Source organism: Trachymyrmex septentrionalis, unplaced genomic scaffold (assembly GCF_001594115.1).
Source record: "Trachymyrmex septentrionalis isolate Tsep2-gDNA-1 unplaced genomic scaffold, Tsep1.0 scaffold25, whole genome shotgun sequence".
Lineage (NCBI taxonomy): Eukaryota > Metazoa > Arthropoda > Insecta > Hymenoptera > Formicidae > Trachymyrmex > Trachymyrmex septentrionalis.
The window spans coordinates 2,211,936-2,228,161 of NW_017305408.1; the positions used below are offsets into that span (position 1 = coordinate 2,211,936).

The following is a 16,226-nucleotide window of genomic DNA, read 5'->3' on the forward strand; positions in this document are numbered from 1 at the left end:
CCTGCAACGTTGAGGAAACGTAGTTGCGCGAGTTCGCGAAATTCGTTCGATGGGATTGCGAAGATCACGAAATTGCAAAAGTTCAATGTCAGTAAACTATTCGTTATTTTATCGTACTACTTCGATCTCATATTATTACGCAAAGTCGATGATTTCGATCGCTTGTCAAGTAATACGTTTGTTTAATTGATTAATAATGTGTGCTTTTATGTTATCTACAGCTATGGTGGTCAGATAGCCAGATAAAATGATGTCTCTTTTTAAATATTAATCACGCGTCAATATGAAAAACAAAGATTGTGATTCGCAAACTTATTTTTTCTTGTCCAAGTCTCGATATCAGTATTATCTTGACTTGAAAATCGTATAGTCTTGTTTTTAGCATATAATTAGATTTCTAATCGCAGCTATTAAATTTTCTTTGTTGCTAGCCGGAACTATTTCGATGTTTGACTAACTTGAAATCTAATTGCATAGTATCACAATGAGATCCCTGCCTAAAATAAGATCTCTTATTTTTCTATATATTTTCTTTTCAGCTTATAAAAGCTTTTGAAGGAATTTATGGCATTCGTTTGATTAGTACCTATTTGAATTGTAAGAAAAAAAAATTAGATAAAAAGTAATGAAAAAACGCGAGAAAACAAAATTATCCAGTTTGATGAAAATAAATCGTCAGCGGGATTACCGGTTATTATGACTACATCATTAAATTTGATGTATATTAAATTGTACAAAGTATGTATGATTCATTTATAAAATCGAGATAATGATGAACAGTACTTGTTTTTTTTTTTACGAACATGGATATATATTTTGGATTAAATAAAGTAATTTTTTTTTTAATGCAAAGAAATGCCTTAAATCACATCCAGAAAATGTATTGAGAATTGAAAGTTATGATAATTGCACTGATAAATAAAGAAGGTAAAGATATTATCAACTACGCAATGGAGATTTCTTGGAATCTTAGACAGTGCCATCTCCTTGCCGATCATATTCTCCTGGTACTTCGTCTATTTTTGAGACTCGAAACTCGACCTTTGTAATTTCGAAAACAAATAAGCTCGAGATTTTTTTAATTGAATAATATAATTGGAAGATCAAAGAAAAGGAGGATAAATCTTATTCACGACCAGTCGTAATATTCAGGAATAAAAATATCGAAAATAAAATGTATAAATATAATAAATCATCCTGTTACGTGTTTTATCTCTTCCATTGGCAGATGTCTAAAGTGGTAAGTAATACAGGAAGAACAGAAGCGCTTATTACATGAGCTCGGTGTTGCTCGATTGCCGGTAACGATATTTGTTCGCCTCTTTATTGCGTATGCACTCCAGAGATCTGCATTTACGACTTTCTCGTTATTATTATTTACAGCGTCTTTGAATTACCGGATGTTTGTTTCAAACACGTCTCTTTCTGATCCAATTTTTCTTGACGAAGATGTTGATTAATATCAATGCAATCTATTTACGCAGTGAATAAATCACTATCAAATGTCAAGGAAAAGAACCGGCTTATATTGTCTTGTATGCTTCCCAACATTACATATAGACAAATTAATGATAAAATTATATATTGTGTTTAATATCATGTAATTATATAATAACTATATATAATTATTATATAATTACATGCTGTAGAAATGAAATATTGATGATGTCAGTATAATTTATATATATTTATAGTATATCGATAATTTACCTATAGGCATTAAACAGAGCGCGAAAAATAAAACGTTAAAAAACATTCAACGTTTAAAAATTGGATAAATATAGAAAGAAACTAATCGTGTATTGAATTATATTTTTTAAATACTTTTCAAATTTTCTAAAATTACAATTGTTATATTTGTACCAATAGTCGATAAATTGGCATACTGTCGATAACTGTCAACAAAATATAAATTCAAAAGTTGGCAAACTATAAACTACATTAACATGATAATCTATTTCTGTTGTGTTACAATAAACGATTTTGTAAATGTAATATTATAACAATCTATTACAGATATATTAGGTTGCGTTCCATTTGTTGTTCACAGCGCTCTTAGAATTCTTGTTGTTTATCAAATGTTAAACAAATAGTGCTTCAAATAGAACGCAACTTTAGTCTGTTTAATAAATGAATAATGTAAAAAATTAGATAATCATATTACGTTTGTAATACAAATCATTATTTTATATATAATGATAAAATCTTATTACATATATACGTACGTATTAAGTATTTAAAAAATCTCCGTCTCTAAAAATATAATATATCTTGTAAATCAGCAATAATATCAAAATACATACAAAAAATATTTAAATATGAATAATAAATATTATTTTTATATAATATTATTTTCCATTTTTGTTTAAATTGCAGATTGCAAATTTGACAGCGTTTCATTTGAATGCGTTAATCCGCGTTCTCCAATTAGTTTCAAGCTTGAGACATATCGCTGGTATCAACAAATTACCACCGCGAGAATGATCGAAATACATAATTTCAGATAATTATTTCAAATCTTGAACAATTCAATCTCTGGCATCTGAGAATCCATTTCATTTGCGCGCCTTGAGTCTCTCGGTTTAGTTTCGAAAGTTCTCGCACGGTTCACCTTCACTCTTTTTCTCTCCAACGTGAAGGGAAAAGGAAGAAAGACGAGCCGTGCAAGAAGCTCAGTTAAAAAGAACAGACCTCTTGTCAATTTCGAGTGAGTACCAAGACCATCTCTGGACGGGGGTGGATGGGGCTGGACGGGGGATAACACTGGTGCGAGCGACAAGCGACGGTGGTACACGATCGACGTGGTGGTACGATTGCTGTTTGCCGCGTGGCATGTCGGCGGAAACAGCCGTAGATCGCCGAGCGAGCTGAGCGGGCTCGGATCGCTCCGAACAGCCCGAAGTTGCGCCGAGTCGACACGCCGATACGCCGACAGTTGCATGTTGAATTTTGTGCCGTTCGCTAGTTATAGTTTCGCTCCGGCCGGCTGACTGTCCTCGCGCAGCGAGACGGTGAGTAAAAACCGTTTTGTAAATTATGCCCTGTAAACTGTTTGCGATAATTCGATTCCGCAAATCGCAAAACTTTCCGGGGCGCACTCCGCGCGCTCCGCCGGAGTGGCGATAAGCCGATCCTCGACTTATCTTCACTCGGATGAATTATTGTTTTCAACAGGTGTAATCTTCATGTAATGCGCCGTAAGTATATGCTCTATGTTTTGATCAGCCGGGGATTAACTTTGAAAGTAAGAACAACAAGATCGAGGGCGAATGAATCGGATGAATCGGAGAGCTTGTGTGAAAGAGCAGTTTCGAGTAATTAATAAATTTCTAAAATGCAAACAGACAGTTATAGGATTATATCCGCTTATATTTATTTATATTATTCTCTTTATCTGTTTTAATTTCCAATAAATTTTTCGATAGAATTCAAGCTCCACCTTCGAGTTTTCGGAGATGCGAAAACAAATTCATTCGCTAAAAGGGAAGCCATGATGTATTTATATAGTTTAAAAGTTGTCCTGTTTGCAAAAAAATTACGATTTTAATAGAGAAAAATAAAAATTCACACATTCGTCGTTTATCATTCAACGTATCAGCGGGGCGAACAAATTCAGACGTACGGACGCGTATAGGTTTTATGTAATGTATTACCGTATGTCTGTTTTACGACGGCGCGGGAACCGAAGCGGGAATGAAAAATTGTTGCTGGAATTGTTCTTTTTCCTTTTTCTGCACGCTCGCCGGTTTATCTAGTCCGTGATTAGGAGAGTGGAACGGGACGGCGCGCCGCAGGTGCAATGCGCGAATGCAAAAGCGCGGCGCGGCTTGTGTGAATTAGTGTGTGAACCTGCGTAAGCGCCTACGTGCACCTCGTAAAACAATTCCGACAGCTAGACGAGGGACAAAAAAGGGGGAGAAAGAGAAAAATTGCCCGCGTTCTCTCTTAACGCGTAATATACGCGCACGTCGCTCTCGCGAAACGCCGTCTCAATTGTGAAATAGAAATGGGTGGATGAATAACTTCTGTAAAACTGTAATTACCGCTGCCGGTTTTCTACCTTTTCGCAACGGCGTCTCTTTCGAAGAAAAAAAAAAAAAGGGAGAGAGTCACGAAAATGATCACCTTAAGTCTGAGAGAGATAACGATACTAGTGATAATGGGTAAACAATTTTTTTCAGATAAGTCTGATATATAATGAATCATACATCGCAAATCGTGAGCGACGTCATATTTCAAGCGTTTATATTTTTGCACTTAATTTTCTACCTATAGGGTGTCTGTTAAGTAAGGTCGGAGTCACGTTGGGGGTGTAGAATGCGTCAAGGGGAACAAAAAAGTCTTATATCATTTTGTAATTTTCGCAATAGTTAACAAGATATTAATTACTGAAAATGGCCGAATATTGGTCTTCTATAATTTTTTTCTCGAATACTATCAATGTTACAAAAAAAAAAACTATAAGAGATAAAAATTGTTTATTTTCTTTTCATAGAACTCTAAGATTTGTTTTTTCTTTTTTTTTCAGAATTTTTTATCAACTTTTTAGTACTGCATTTTTTTTTATTATCATGAGAAAATACGGTATTAAAAAATTCTGAAAAAATTTTCAGAACTTTATGAGAAGAAAATAAACAATTTTTGTATCTTTCAGTTTTTTTGTAAAATTGATAGTATTTGAGAAAAAAATTATTAAAGACTAATATTCGACCATTTTTAGTAATTAATATCTTGTTAACTGTTGCGAAAATTGCAAAATGATATAAACCTTTTTTATTCTCCTTGACTCATTCTACGCCCCCAATGCGGCTCCGATTACTTACTTACTTTATAGACACCCTGTATATATTTATATGTCCCGATTTTTACTTCGAAGTTGTTTTAATTGTCGCAAAATTCTTAATTACATTTTATCTTGGATTTCTTATTGAACGTCATATAATTATGGAGCGCGATGTAACTTCGTTGTTCTTCTCGAGTTTAATCATTCGTGCATCACGTCGTATTAATTGCGATTCTTAATAGGGACACTTAAACCAATTTCATGATTCCTCGGAATTCTTGCCTTAATTATTACTGCTGGAGAAAACGTCATTTAGCGTGCGAACCTGGCTTCGCATAATCACGATTCTAAATCTCGCGAGCGATTTATTTATCCTCTCACGGAAAGCACGATTTTGCTGATATATTTAACAATTTAACCAGTTGCAGATTTGAAAATAATTTTATTGAAAATATATTTATGTGGAAAAACATAAGCGCGATAAATAATGCTGTAAAAAATTTTGATATTTTAGCAATCATTACGAATTTTAGTTAATATATATATTTTTTAATACTAACTAAACATTTATTTACAATAATATAAATATTTATTCACGATAAAAAAATAATAGTTGAATTAATAGTTTTTATATCAAATAAATCTATACATTTACATTTAGTAGACATTTTGCTTAGAACTTTTCAAACATTTATTAAAACTTAATTATTTCTTTCAGTGTACATAAATTTTGATAGTCCAACGAAATTTATTTTTAAATCTCTATCTAGCTAAATTTTTTAATATTTCAGCGAAACTATTCTTTCCACGTGAAGCGTCTTCAAACTCGGTGCAATTTTTCATCTAACAGATAAGGTACTTTACATTTTTTTTTTTATACCTTGCGGTAATACTTGGCCGGAGATGTCGAGTCAGCTGTTGAAATTATCTCGACCTCAGCAACCTTGCAACGAAAGAACAATGCGAAACAATATGCCTTCGTATGATTTCGGAATATTGTCAGCCATTTTATATCATGTGAGAAACTCATTAAAATCAGAGATAGCGTTTGTTCCCCTATTGTCTCTTTAGAAAAAGTAACAGCGAAAGTGAGAGTCGACAGAATTGAGATTCTCTCTCTCTCGCGAGAAGAAACTTGCTGTCATTTAGTGGCGGATCCTTTCGACGAACGTATGTATGATACGGCGTGAATTTCGTTACGCAACCGCGGAAAAAGAATCGCTTGATCCTATATATGTATATGTAGGTGGGCGAGCAGCCGTGAGAGACATCGAGGACGTCCATGACTCATCGTGGTCTCGATTATGTGCACTTAAATGCGAATTGTAGCGACTTCCGATCATGCCGTTCCCGAGCCATCGCATCGATCGATTTTCTTTTACAGTAAATCGTCCATCAAAAATTTGCATTTCTATCCTCGGATACTGTCAAGATTAATTTCCGCTGTTTACGAGATAAACACACATATACAGTGAGAGCAAATTCGTACAAGGAAATTTGTTATGAAAAAAGTCTTATTTGTAAAAAATAAACATTAATTAGCAATTTTATTACAATGAATACATTATGTGCTACACATAACATAAACAAACGAGCTTCGCATATATTCCTGATTTTAGAAGCTAAATTTCGCGACTGTACGAATATTTTTTGAGCATCCAAACAATACAATTTTTAATTTTCGATTTTTTTAAAAATGATATATATTTTCTATAATTAATAGACATCTTTTTGGTACATATATAATTTGAAAAAAAAAAAAACAATCTATTTTATTCTTTATGAATAAATTGTTAATTACCCAGCAAGAAATGATCGTCGATTAAACGTCGAATCGACATCAAATTGATATTGAAATTATCGTATCGATATCGATTCGACATCAATTCGATGACTCATTTCTCGCTGAATAGTATTTATATCAAAAAAATAAAGTTAAAAAATATTTTCTCTGCACGAATACTTTTTGCACTCGCTGTACACTGTTAAACTGATGTCTGCGATGTATTCCAAGGAATCACGTCACGTCACTGACCGAAAAAATGTTCACATTATGTAGCCAACGCTACTTAATGATGACAAAGCGAAATAATATATAGTTAAATTAGCAGTAACAGCTAATAACATGTAATATTATGTGATGGGATTAATCGAGAATTTATCTAGTAATATTTCGGTGTAGCTGAAGATATATAGTTGAATTATTTTACAAAATGCGCTGCTCCGTTAATTGCCGTAAAATGCTGAGCGGAACTTGATTCAAATGGCAGATCACGGGACTGAAAGCTCGACCCACTGCACTCGATCTAATCACCAAGTGCTCTTGATGACGGTGATAGTGTGAAGGTTGTTCTAATTAATGTTAAATGACGTGAAACATTACCGTGATTGAAACAAGAAACCTATCGCGCGGCGAATATATAATTAGATCTCCCGTTTACTGAAGCTCATCGATTAACGAAATGATCTTAGTGGATTTTGAGAATAAACTATATTTTAATATATACATTTTCATAAATTTCGGACTGTACTTACATAATATATTTATTGTTTCTGATTGCGCGTTGATTTCATTTTTAATATTGCGACTCGGGATTGTAAATCTTTCAATTGCGATTGTGTAATAAAATAAACGCATTATTTTTTTCTAACAAAATAAATAATAAATAATTAAATAACTAATTATTAAATAGTAACGTAAATAAAGAATTTTATTAACGCGATTAATAGGAACATATTTTCGTGACATTAAAGGAACATACGTGATAATGAGTCTCATTAAAACTTTTGTTATTAGTTTCATTTAATTTTTTGAGAATTTTTCAAGTTTAATTATATACAATGTTTAATCTAATGATGCAGGTTTAAAAACACAAACGATGGGGATATCTCTCCTTCCTTCATCACAATAAAACCTCCATTTTTCCCGTTCTTATGCCGCTGATAAATAAAGTCGTAATAAATAAAAACCGAGATTAAAGATGTCTGTACCTATTTTCTTGGAAAAGAAGTCTACCGTAGAAGACTTTGGAGAGAATTCACGGACTATATTATTTTCCTTTATTTTGGCTGCTGGTTTCAGTACGGTAAATTCGGTGAGCGCTCACGCGTGTCTCCCTGTTTCGGTATGCCGGTCCCACCTGCCGTTTCCTGCTTCCTCTCACGTCCCTTTCATTCCCTTTCGACCGGCTCTTTCAATGGATTTAGGGGCCTGTCGCGCGACACGTCACCGCGAGGCACCTCCGCGCGCAAAAGTATTCGTTCGGATCGAGATGCGCGATTAGCGCGATTGTCTCTACAAATCTGATGTCGCGAACGAAGGCGGAGAAACGCGCGAGTAACCGCACCTCGATCGGGGAACAATGCTCGAAAGTGATCTTAAGAGACGTCGAGCCCAAGTGAGAGAGCCGGAGGATCGATAGTACCGCGCCTTGCTGTACTGCGAATTAAAGGAAAAAAAAAAAAAAGAAGAAGAAGAGGAAAAGAAGAAAAAGGAAAGGGTTAACGAGACGACGGGAGGGAAAGGAGGAAAACGATGCAACATCTGGACGTTACGGTTTCTTCTGCTATGTAGAAGAAGGTGAACGAACCGATGCGAACGATTCCTCGCCTCTCTCTCTCTCTCTCTCTCTCTCTCTCTCTCTCTCTCTCTCTCTCTTCTTTCTATTTACGATGCACCTCTCATCTCTCGGAACGCAGAAAATTGCTTCTTAGCATGCTTAGACGCCGCGACGTTGTGTTGCTGCATTGTTCGCTTCGTTCGAACGCATCGTTTCGAGGTAGAATCGATTCATACAGCCGTTTTCGATATCCGTCGTCGCCGTTGTCCATCGTCAGCCAGACCAGGTGAGATTCGGTCTTCCGCGGATTAGCGCGATTCAAAACGCATGCACCACCGTCTCGTAGCTGCAGTGTCCTGTGGATCGATGCAAGGATTTACCGCTGGCTTTTACCGTTACGATATCTCTAACGGGATGCGGAGAGTACGACAGAAGGAACAAGGCAATTTCTCGCGCTTTCCAGATCGACCGCGCGTGGTTCCCAGCAGTTGCGACTGCTATTCGACACGGTAATCGCGGTGTTATATATCAAGTAACAATTGCAGGTATTCCGAGAGTTTCACGTTTTGTCACGCGCTCCTTTCAGCTCTTAAATTCATAATGTCGAATTACACCCAATCGTAATATTTCTATAAGGCTGGATTGCACCAAAGTTACTTTAACTTTAAGCGAGGCTTAAAACTCTCTCTCTCTCTCTCTCTCTCTCTCTCTCTCTCTCTCTCTCTACCTGCTTAATTATTATTATTACTTGTACGTTCTTAGATTTGTCCTAGAATGGAAATAAATGTTTTATCTGTCTATCTTTCTCTCTCTCTCTCTCTCTCTTTCTATCTTGATTTTAAAGAGATATTTACTTCGAAACTACATAGAAATGGATTTACATGTTGACACACATGAAAGTTAAAAAATAAAAAAATATCAGGCCTGCTCTTTTTAACTGAACTTCTTGCACGGTTCATTTTTTCTCTTTTTCTCTTCAATGTAGAGAAAAAAAGGAAGAAAGACGAACCGTGCAAGAGCTTCAGCTACAAAGAACAGATCTGTTGTAGATTGGATTACCGTTGCTCCTTTCATATCTAATAGATAGACTATATTTTAATTTAGCTTAAAAATGAAACTGGAGCATAACAAATTAAACACAAAAGGAAAGATACCGGTTTAGTGCGATAAATAAAAGTAATAAGCCGGATATATTTGAATTGCTTTTTGCCTTTTTTTTTTTTTTTTTTGAATAAAATGTAGATATCAGATGCACTCGTATGCAAATGCGACAGGTTTAGTGCAGCGTGTCATGGTCGACGACGAGGGATTGGGGATACCGAGGACTTTTTCGAAATTCTGTCACGTGTAAAACAGCGAGATGCAGCGGCTCGTGACGACCTTTGATCGCGCGCGGCTGCCTGTCGGATTGTCGTACCTGGTGACGCCGGAAAACACACACGGTGTGGCCATGTCACCAGAACGACGACGACGACGACGACGACGCGTTTTGTGCCTCTGTGCCTGTGATTTTATCGCCGCGCACGACCGCCTGCACAACCTCGGGAAGCGTGTCCGCCGCGCATGCTGAACTCGAAAATCGTCGGGAGGATTGAGTTACGCAATCGAGAAAATTGTCCCCGCACGATAGCGAAGACAGGCAGACGAAAATTGAGGAATTTGTAAATAATGATAATTTGTGAATAGTGCGTCCGGTGAAATACACTTAGTATTCGAATACATACTCATACTTCTTTTTTTATTCGTCAAGAAACGAATAAATACTTTTTCATTCCATTTGTATATTTTTCGAATATGGTTACAAATATTTTCGTTTTGTATTCACTTTTTACTCTGCATTATCTGCGCATTATAGCTTGCAAGCCTGCAAGAGGAAACAGAAATCTATAAAAACAATGGCTACGATTACGCCGCACGCTTAGTCCGCCATCTATATAATGGGCGTTCTTGTTTAACCTGCAGGTTAAACAAAGATATTTTTATTGGAAATAAATAATATCGAAATTTACTGTCCACAGACAATAATGAATGATGCGGCCAAGATATCTTATAACATATTTATGACATTACTGTGACGGAATATGTATGGCGTTCTATCAAATAGATATTTATAAATTAAAAATGTATTACTTTCTAAAATATTTTTTCAAAATTTCTAAGTTTCCTTAATAAAATTTGAATATTATAAAAATAAATAAAATTCATTTTTTTTTTTTATTTTTTTTTTTTTTTTTTTTACTTAAAGTCATCAAAGACATCAAAGTGCCGATTAAGGGTAACGATTGCTTATTGAAGCTTTCTTTTATATTTTGTTTGAATGAATATGAATACTCGTTAAATATTCATAGTTTTTTTGTAAATAAATATTTTCTTGAAAACCCAAAATTTGGAATGAATATATGATTACACTTTTTTATGTAAAAATTTTGAATAAAATTTGGAGTAAAAAATTTTGAATAAAATTTTCAATTAAAATGTTTTGTATTCATTAGGCACACTACTTGTGAATAATTTTGAGAAAAAGAAACGAATCTTCAACTTCCTAAGGTTTTTTGAAATTTGCACAAGGTGGAACGAGCTGTCAATGTTTTTGTTTCATTTGTAGATTTTTCCTGGGATAGTCAATATTTTAAATATTAATTTTAGAAACGGGTGCTTCGAGAAAGAGATATGTTTTCATTTCATATTTTATATTATAGAATTTCTCAGATGGAACAATAATGTTGATACAAAGGAGATATAGTTGACAGGTGAAACATAATCCGATATCGTCCGTTATTTTAAGAAAGAGAAATGAAAAGAATACACGAAGCAGCTGCACCATACGGTTTTGACGATTATTTTAGAGTCGTCGTACCTTCCGTCATGCTTATCTCGATAACGTGTTGTGATATGCGATAAATTGAAACTGAGAATTTCAATTTTTGAGGAAAAAAAGAAGAGTATTAATATCAACCTGCAAGTCCAAATTTCATCCAATTTTCAAACCGATAAGCTTCTGCTTCCGTTATTATCACAGAATTGTCCTACATATCACAAGATGATCATTGCATATATATAGAGTATCCTAAAATAGTCAATTTTAATTATAATACTAGCGGAGTATTTTAGGCAGACTACTCAATTAAATAAAATGGAAGAAAAAAATGTTTTAATGAAATACACAATTAATTTAATAATTCTGTAATTTTTGTTCGAAAACACGAAATTAAAAACATTTTAAATATTGATTTAAGTCTAAAAGATTAAAGAAAGAAAATTTGTAAAGATTTATAAGACATTTTGTATCATTACATTCAAAGAGAATATTTGATACATAATGAGATTTATAATTTGTATTCTTTGTGTATGCATATACACAAAAAAATGTTTGGATTATCAAATTATATGGGACGTTCAAATTAATAGCTAGAAATGCTAAAATTCTTTGCAGCTTTGTTATTAACGCTTAAGCGTAATACATAACTATTTTGCTGGTTTAATAAAATTATTTAAATCTGTTATTTAGGAAAATTTTTTAATTTTAACAAAACCGTTCTTTCCGTGTATATTCTGATAACACACCGATAGCTATTTATCAGAAATCATTTATCTATAGCTACATAAACTGAGAGATTTTTGCTGGTGAGACTGCCGTTTAAACTGCGACCAATCTTCAATCCTTATCGATCGTCACGGCGCTTTTGTTGCTTCTTTCGTCAATAGGTAATACACGGCTTAAAATAAGATCAAGAATTGACGGGATTGCTAAGAATCTCCATTCAGCATACGTGCGGTAAAGCACCGGAAGTCAGACGTGGACGATTCATTTGCCGGAAACTTCTCCGAAAGACACGGCTAGAAAGTGTATGCATCAGCAGAAATTGTCGTTGGCGATTTACGTTCCGTATAAGTGAGAATGACAAATGGATTCGTTCATCTTTATAGCGCGCTCGTTCGCGTTGATCGCTCTCGTTGCAAATTTCAACGTGAGTCTGCGCTTTTGTACTGGATAATTCTGCGAAATTACCGGATATCCGTTTATCTACAAATACTTCGTTCAATTTGAAGTCGATTTTCCCTCGCAGCGAAGAAATCAAAGGCCATCGTAAAAGAGTTCGATCAAAATCAGATTAAGATCTTAATCAAGCTTATTTAATCTTGCGAATCTGTTTGGGTTTATTTCACTTAAAAAATGTGATTTATATTTTCTTAATAATATTTTATTTAATTTTTTATTTTATTTTATTTATCAGTAACATCAATTTTAACTCTTGTGCACCAACAGATAAAAATTTTTAAGAAACAGCAAATTTTTTATTGTTTTAAGCTATATAAAAATTTGAAAAAATTTGATATACCTATCAAAGTATTAACAAATTTTCTCTAGTAACAAATTTTTATCATCATAGAAGTCGAATTATATTTAATTAATTTTTTTACAGATTTACATTTATCTATCTCTATATACAATAAATTTGAACAGACCATAATTAAAAATTTTCTTCCAATGCTCAATTTAAAAAGAATTCTTTGATTTAAACGGCTAATTGTCTGAAAATTACTGACGATAATTTCGATGATTTGTTGAAAGGATATTAATTTTAAATTAGCTAAAGGAATTAACTGCAAACAACAAAAAGAGATTGTTGGGCGATCTTAAGATATCTTACATATGCGATGACATTCCTCATAAATAATTTTTATTGTACTTTTCACGTTAGAAAATTATGATTTATATTATACGAAACGTTCTAGTTAATGCACTTTCTCTCGAAGTAGTAAACAAGGACTAAAGAGTAAGAATGAGAGAAGATCGTAGAATGTATCATTTCGTAATCGTTTGTTCCAGAGTAAAGCTCGGGATGGAGAACCAACAGGTGTGGGTCCGTGACCCTCAGGAGGGTTTCGTCATCGGGAAATTCACGGACATGGTGGACGGGGATGCTTTGATCATGCCCCTCGATCCGAAATATCCGCAACGCACCTGTCCACTGGACGAAGTATATCCTGCCGGCGATTACACCAAAGATGTCGAGGACAATTGTAAATATTTTTCTCTCGAAACTTGTCCGTCGTAATAATTTTAACAAAAGACAAGAAAATAAGAATTCTGAGAAACTTCGACTTTGCCAACAAAAGTAAGACAATGCTGATCTTGCTGCGAATATATATGTTAAAAAGAGATTTAATTTTCAAAAATATTTTTCTACCCCTCTTTCTAAAAAAAAAAAATTCCTAAAAATCTTAAAAAACAACGCGATACAATAGAAAACCTTCTTAAGAAAGAAGAAAACAGGAATGAAAAGATACGTTAGCTGTTTATTCGCAATTCCTCTCCCCGATTACTACACACCGTGACGCATTTGTGCATTTCGTCTATTTGATATATCAGCTAGATTAAGATCGCGCGGTCACGCTCGCTTCTCACGCGACTTTCGCTCTTTTGCAAAGCCACACTTTCACTGATCCTTTTCCCCCACTCATCTTTTTTTTCTCTAAATCTATCTCCTTCCAGGTGCCTTGATGTACCTGAATGAGGCCACGCTGCTAAATAATATTCGCACTCGTTACTTCAAGGACAGAATATATGTGAGTGATTACGACGAGAGAGATGCTGAGGTCGACGATCACTTTTGCCATTCTTAATCTCTCGTTACATCGTTAAATTTCAGACTTACGTCGCCAACATTCTGATAGCTGTGAATCCGTATTACGAGGTGAAGGATCTCTATTCACCGCGGACCATCAAGGGTTATCAAGGAAAATCCTTGGGTGAAACGCCACCGCACGTCTTCGCCATCGGTACGTGATCGCGTGCACACACATGCATGAACTCTTATCCCCCTTTCCCTCCTAATTGGTTCGCTCGCGGCGAGAGTATAGAGTCATTTTTCTTTATGTTTGCAGGCGACAAAGCGTTTAGAGATATGAAAGTGCTGAAACAATCTCAAAGCATTATCGTATCCGGTGAATCGGGAGCTGGCAAGACCGAGTCGACTAAGTATCTCCTGCGGTATCTCTGCGATCTTTGGGGTTCGACGGCCGGTCCGATCGAACAGAGGATTCTTGATGGTAAAAGAAAATAATTAATACGAACCCAATTAAATCCGTGAAGTTTAATTTTGTCCAATTAACATTGTGAAAAAAAATTGCGGATTAAACTGAGTCGAAAAGTCTTCTACCATTTTGCAATTTTCGTAATAATTAGCAAGATATCAATTACTAAATATCATCAAATATTGGTTTTCAATAATTTTTTACTCAAGTATTATCAACTTTACAAAAAACAGCAAGACAGAAATTGTTTATTTTCTTCTCATAGAGCTTTAAGAATTTTTTATCAATTCTTTAATATTACATTTTCTTATTGGCAACTATTTTTCCAACATGAGAAAATGCGGCATTATCGCGAAAATTGATACAGGACTTTTCGACTCATTTTTATTAAATGTTTTTATTTTTATTAAACATACAAAATTTACGCAAGCTAAGCAATGCGTTTTAAAAAAATCTTGTTTTTCTTGTTTACTCAGCGTCATGATTTGACAAGTTAGAAATCGATTGTGACGTATTTTTTGTTACAATTGATTCGTAGCGACTCCGGTTCTGGAAGCGTTCGGTAATGCGAAGACGAAGCGCAACAATAACAGCTCACGCTTCGGCAAGTTCATGGAGGTGCATTTCGATGCCAAGTGTCAGGTGGTCGGCGGATACATCTCCCACTACTTGCTGGAGAAGTCCAGGGTGTGCCTGCAGAGCCCGGACGAGCGGAATTATCATGTGTTCTACATGATGTGCGCTGGTGCATCGGCTGATTTGCGCGCAAAATTGGGGATTACCAAGCCGGATGACTTTCATTATCTGAGGAATGGCTGCACTCAGTATTTCTGCAACGCGAGATCGGAGAAACGATTGAACGAGGCGCAGAAGAGTCGCGAGCAAACACAAAAGGGCAGCCTCCACGATCCCATTTTGGATGATGTTGAAGGATTTAATGCTATCGATCAGGTAAGCTGGCGAAACTTTTTTCAATGATATAAATCAAGCGATTTCAAATAATTTGAAAACTTGAAAATCTCCAGTAATTATTTAATCTCGATTTGTTAGAATAGCAATAATAACCGATTCAAGGCTAATAAGAGTCAGCGCGGGAAGGGGTGCGTAATATTAATGTGGAATGATGACTTAACTGGTGTCAGACACGATCAACACTCCACGGATATATTGTAATTAGTTCCGATATAATGACTAAATCTTATAATTAAATTCAAAAATATCCAAAGCTTCTTAACATGTTTGGAGTCCGTTAAGCGTGCTCTGTATTCACATTACATAAAAAAAATTATTAATCTTTATAGTTTTCTGGTACACAACTGCAATTCTTTCAGAAAGTACTGCGAACCGTTTATTTAAATATTCATTCGTTACCTCAGGCAAAGATGTCGGCTTTCATAATGGTTTTGTTGATTAAGAGAGCTCCGACACTTACAATTAAATTGAAATATTGATTCAAAAATAAAGTATTTCAAAGACATACGTCTTATTACCTTGATAGAAATAACAGTCTTTGGTCAGAGCGGTACAAATCAATCTAAACTCAATCTTTAAACAATCCGCTAAAAATTTTTCTTTTCTTTCATCGATCACTCTTTTGATGATTTTGAGAGAAGACGGAGACATTTTGAATAGTATATGTATGTTTTTTGTGCCCAGTTTGAATTATCTTATTTTAGTATTCATACGAAAAAAATTATGTGTTGCTATATTATAAGTGGAGCTATATTAGTTTAATTTTTGTATATCTATTTTAATATATATATATATTAAATATAATAAAAATATTTTAATAATATATTACGATATGTAACATAATGAAAATAAACAATAAATACAAAAAATAT

The 16,226-nt window shown here is 34.6% G+C and overlaps 1 protein-coding gene across 1 annotated transcript in view; it reads left to right on the plus strand.

Moving 5' to 3' along the window:
* Positions 1–2,859: 2,859 nt before the first annotated feature.
* The window catches only part of LOC108749008 (myosin heavy chain 95F), a 22,851-nt gene continuing 9,484 nt past the window's right edge, over positions 2,860–16,226 (plus strand). The window contains 6 exon segments of the mRNA XM_018487491.1: positions 2,860–3,011; positions 13,175–13,368; positions 13,841–13,914; positions 13,998–14,127; positions 14,233–14,397; positions 14,921–15,333. Of these exon segments, the coding sequence (XP_018342993.1) occupies positions 13,188–13,368; positions 13,841–13,914; positions 13,998–14,127; positions 14,233–14,397; positions 14,921–15,333 (963 nt within the window). The 5' untranslated portion in view covers positions 2,860–3,011; positions 13,175–13,187.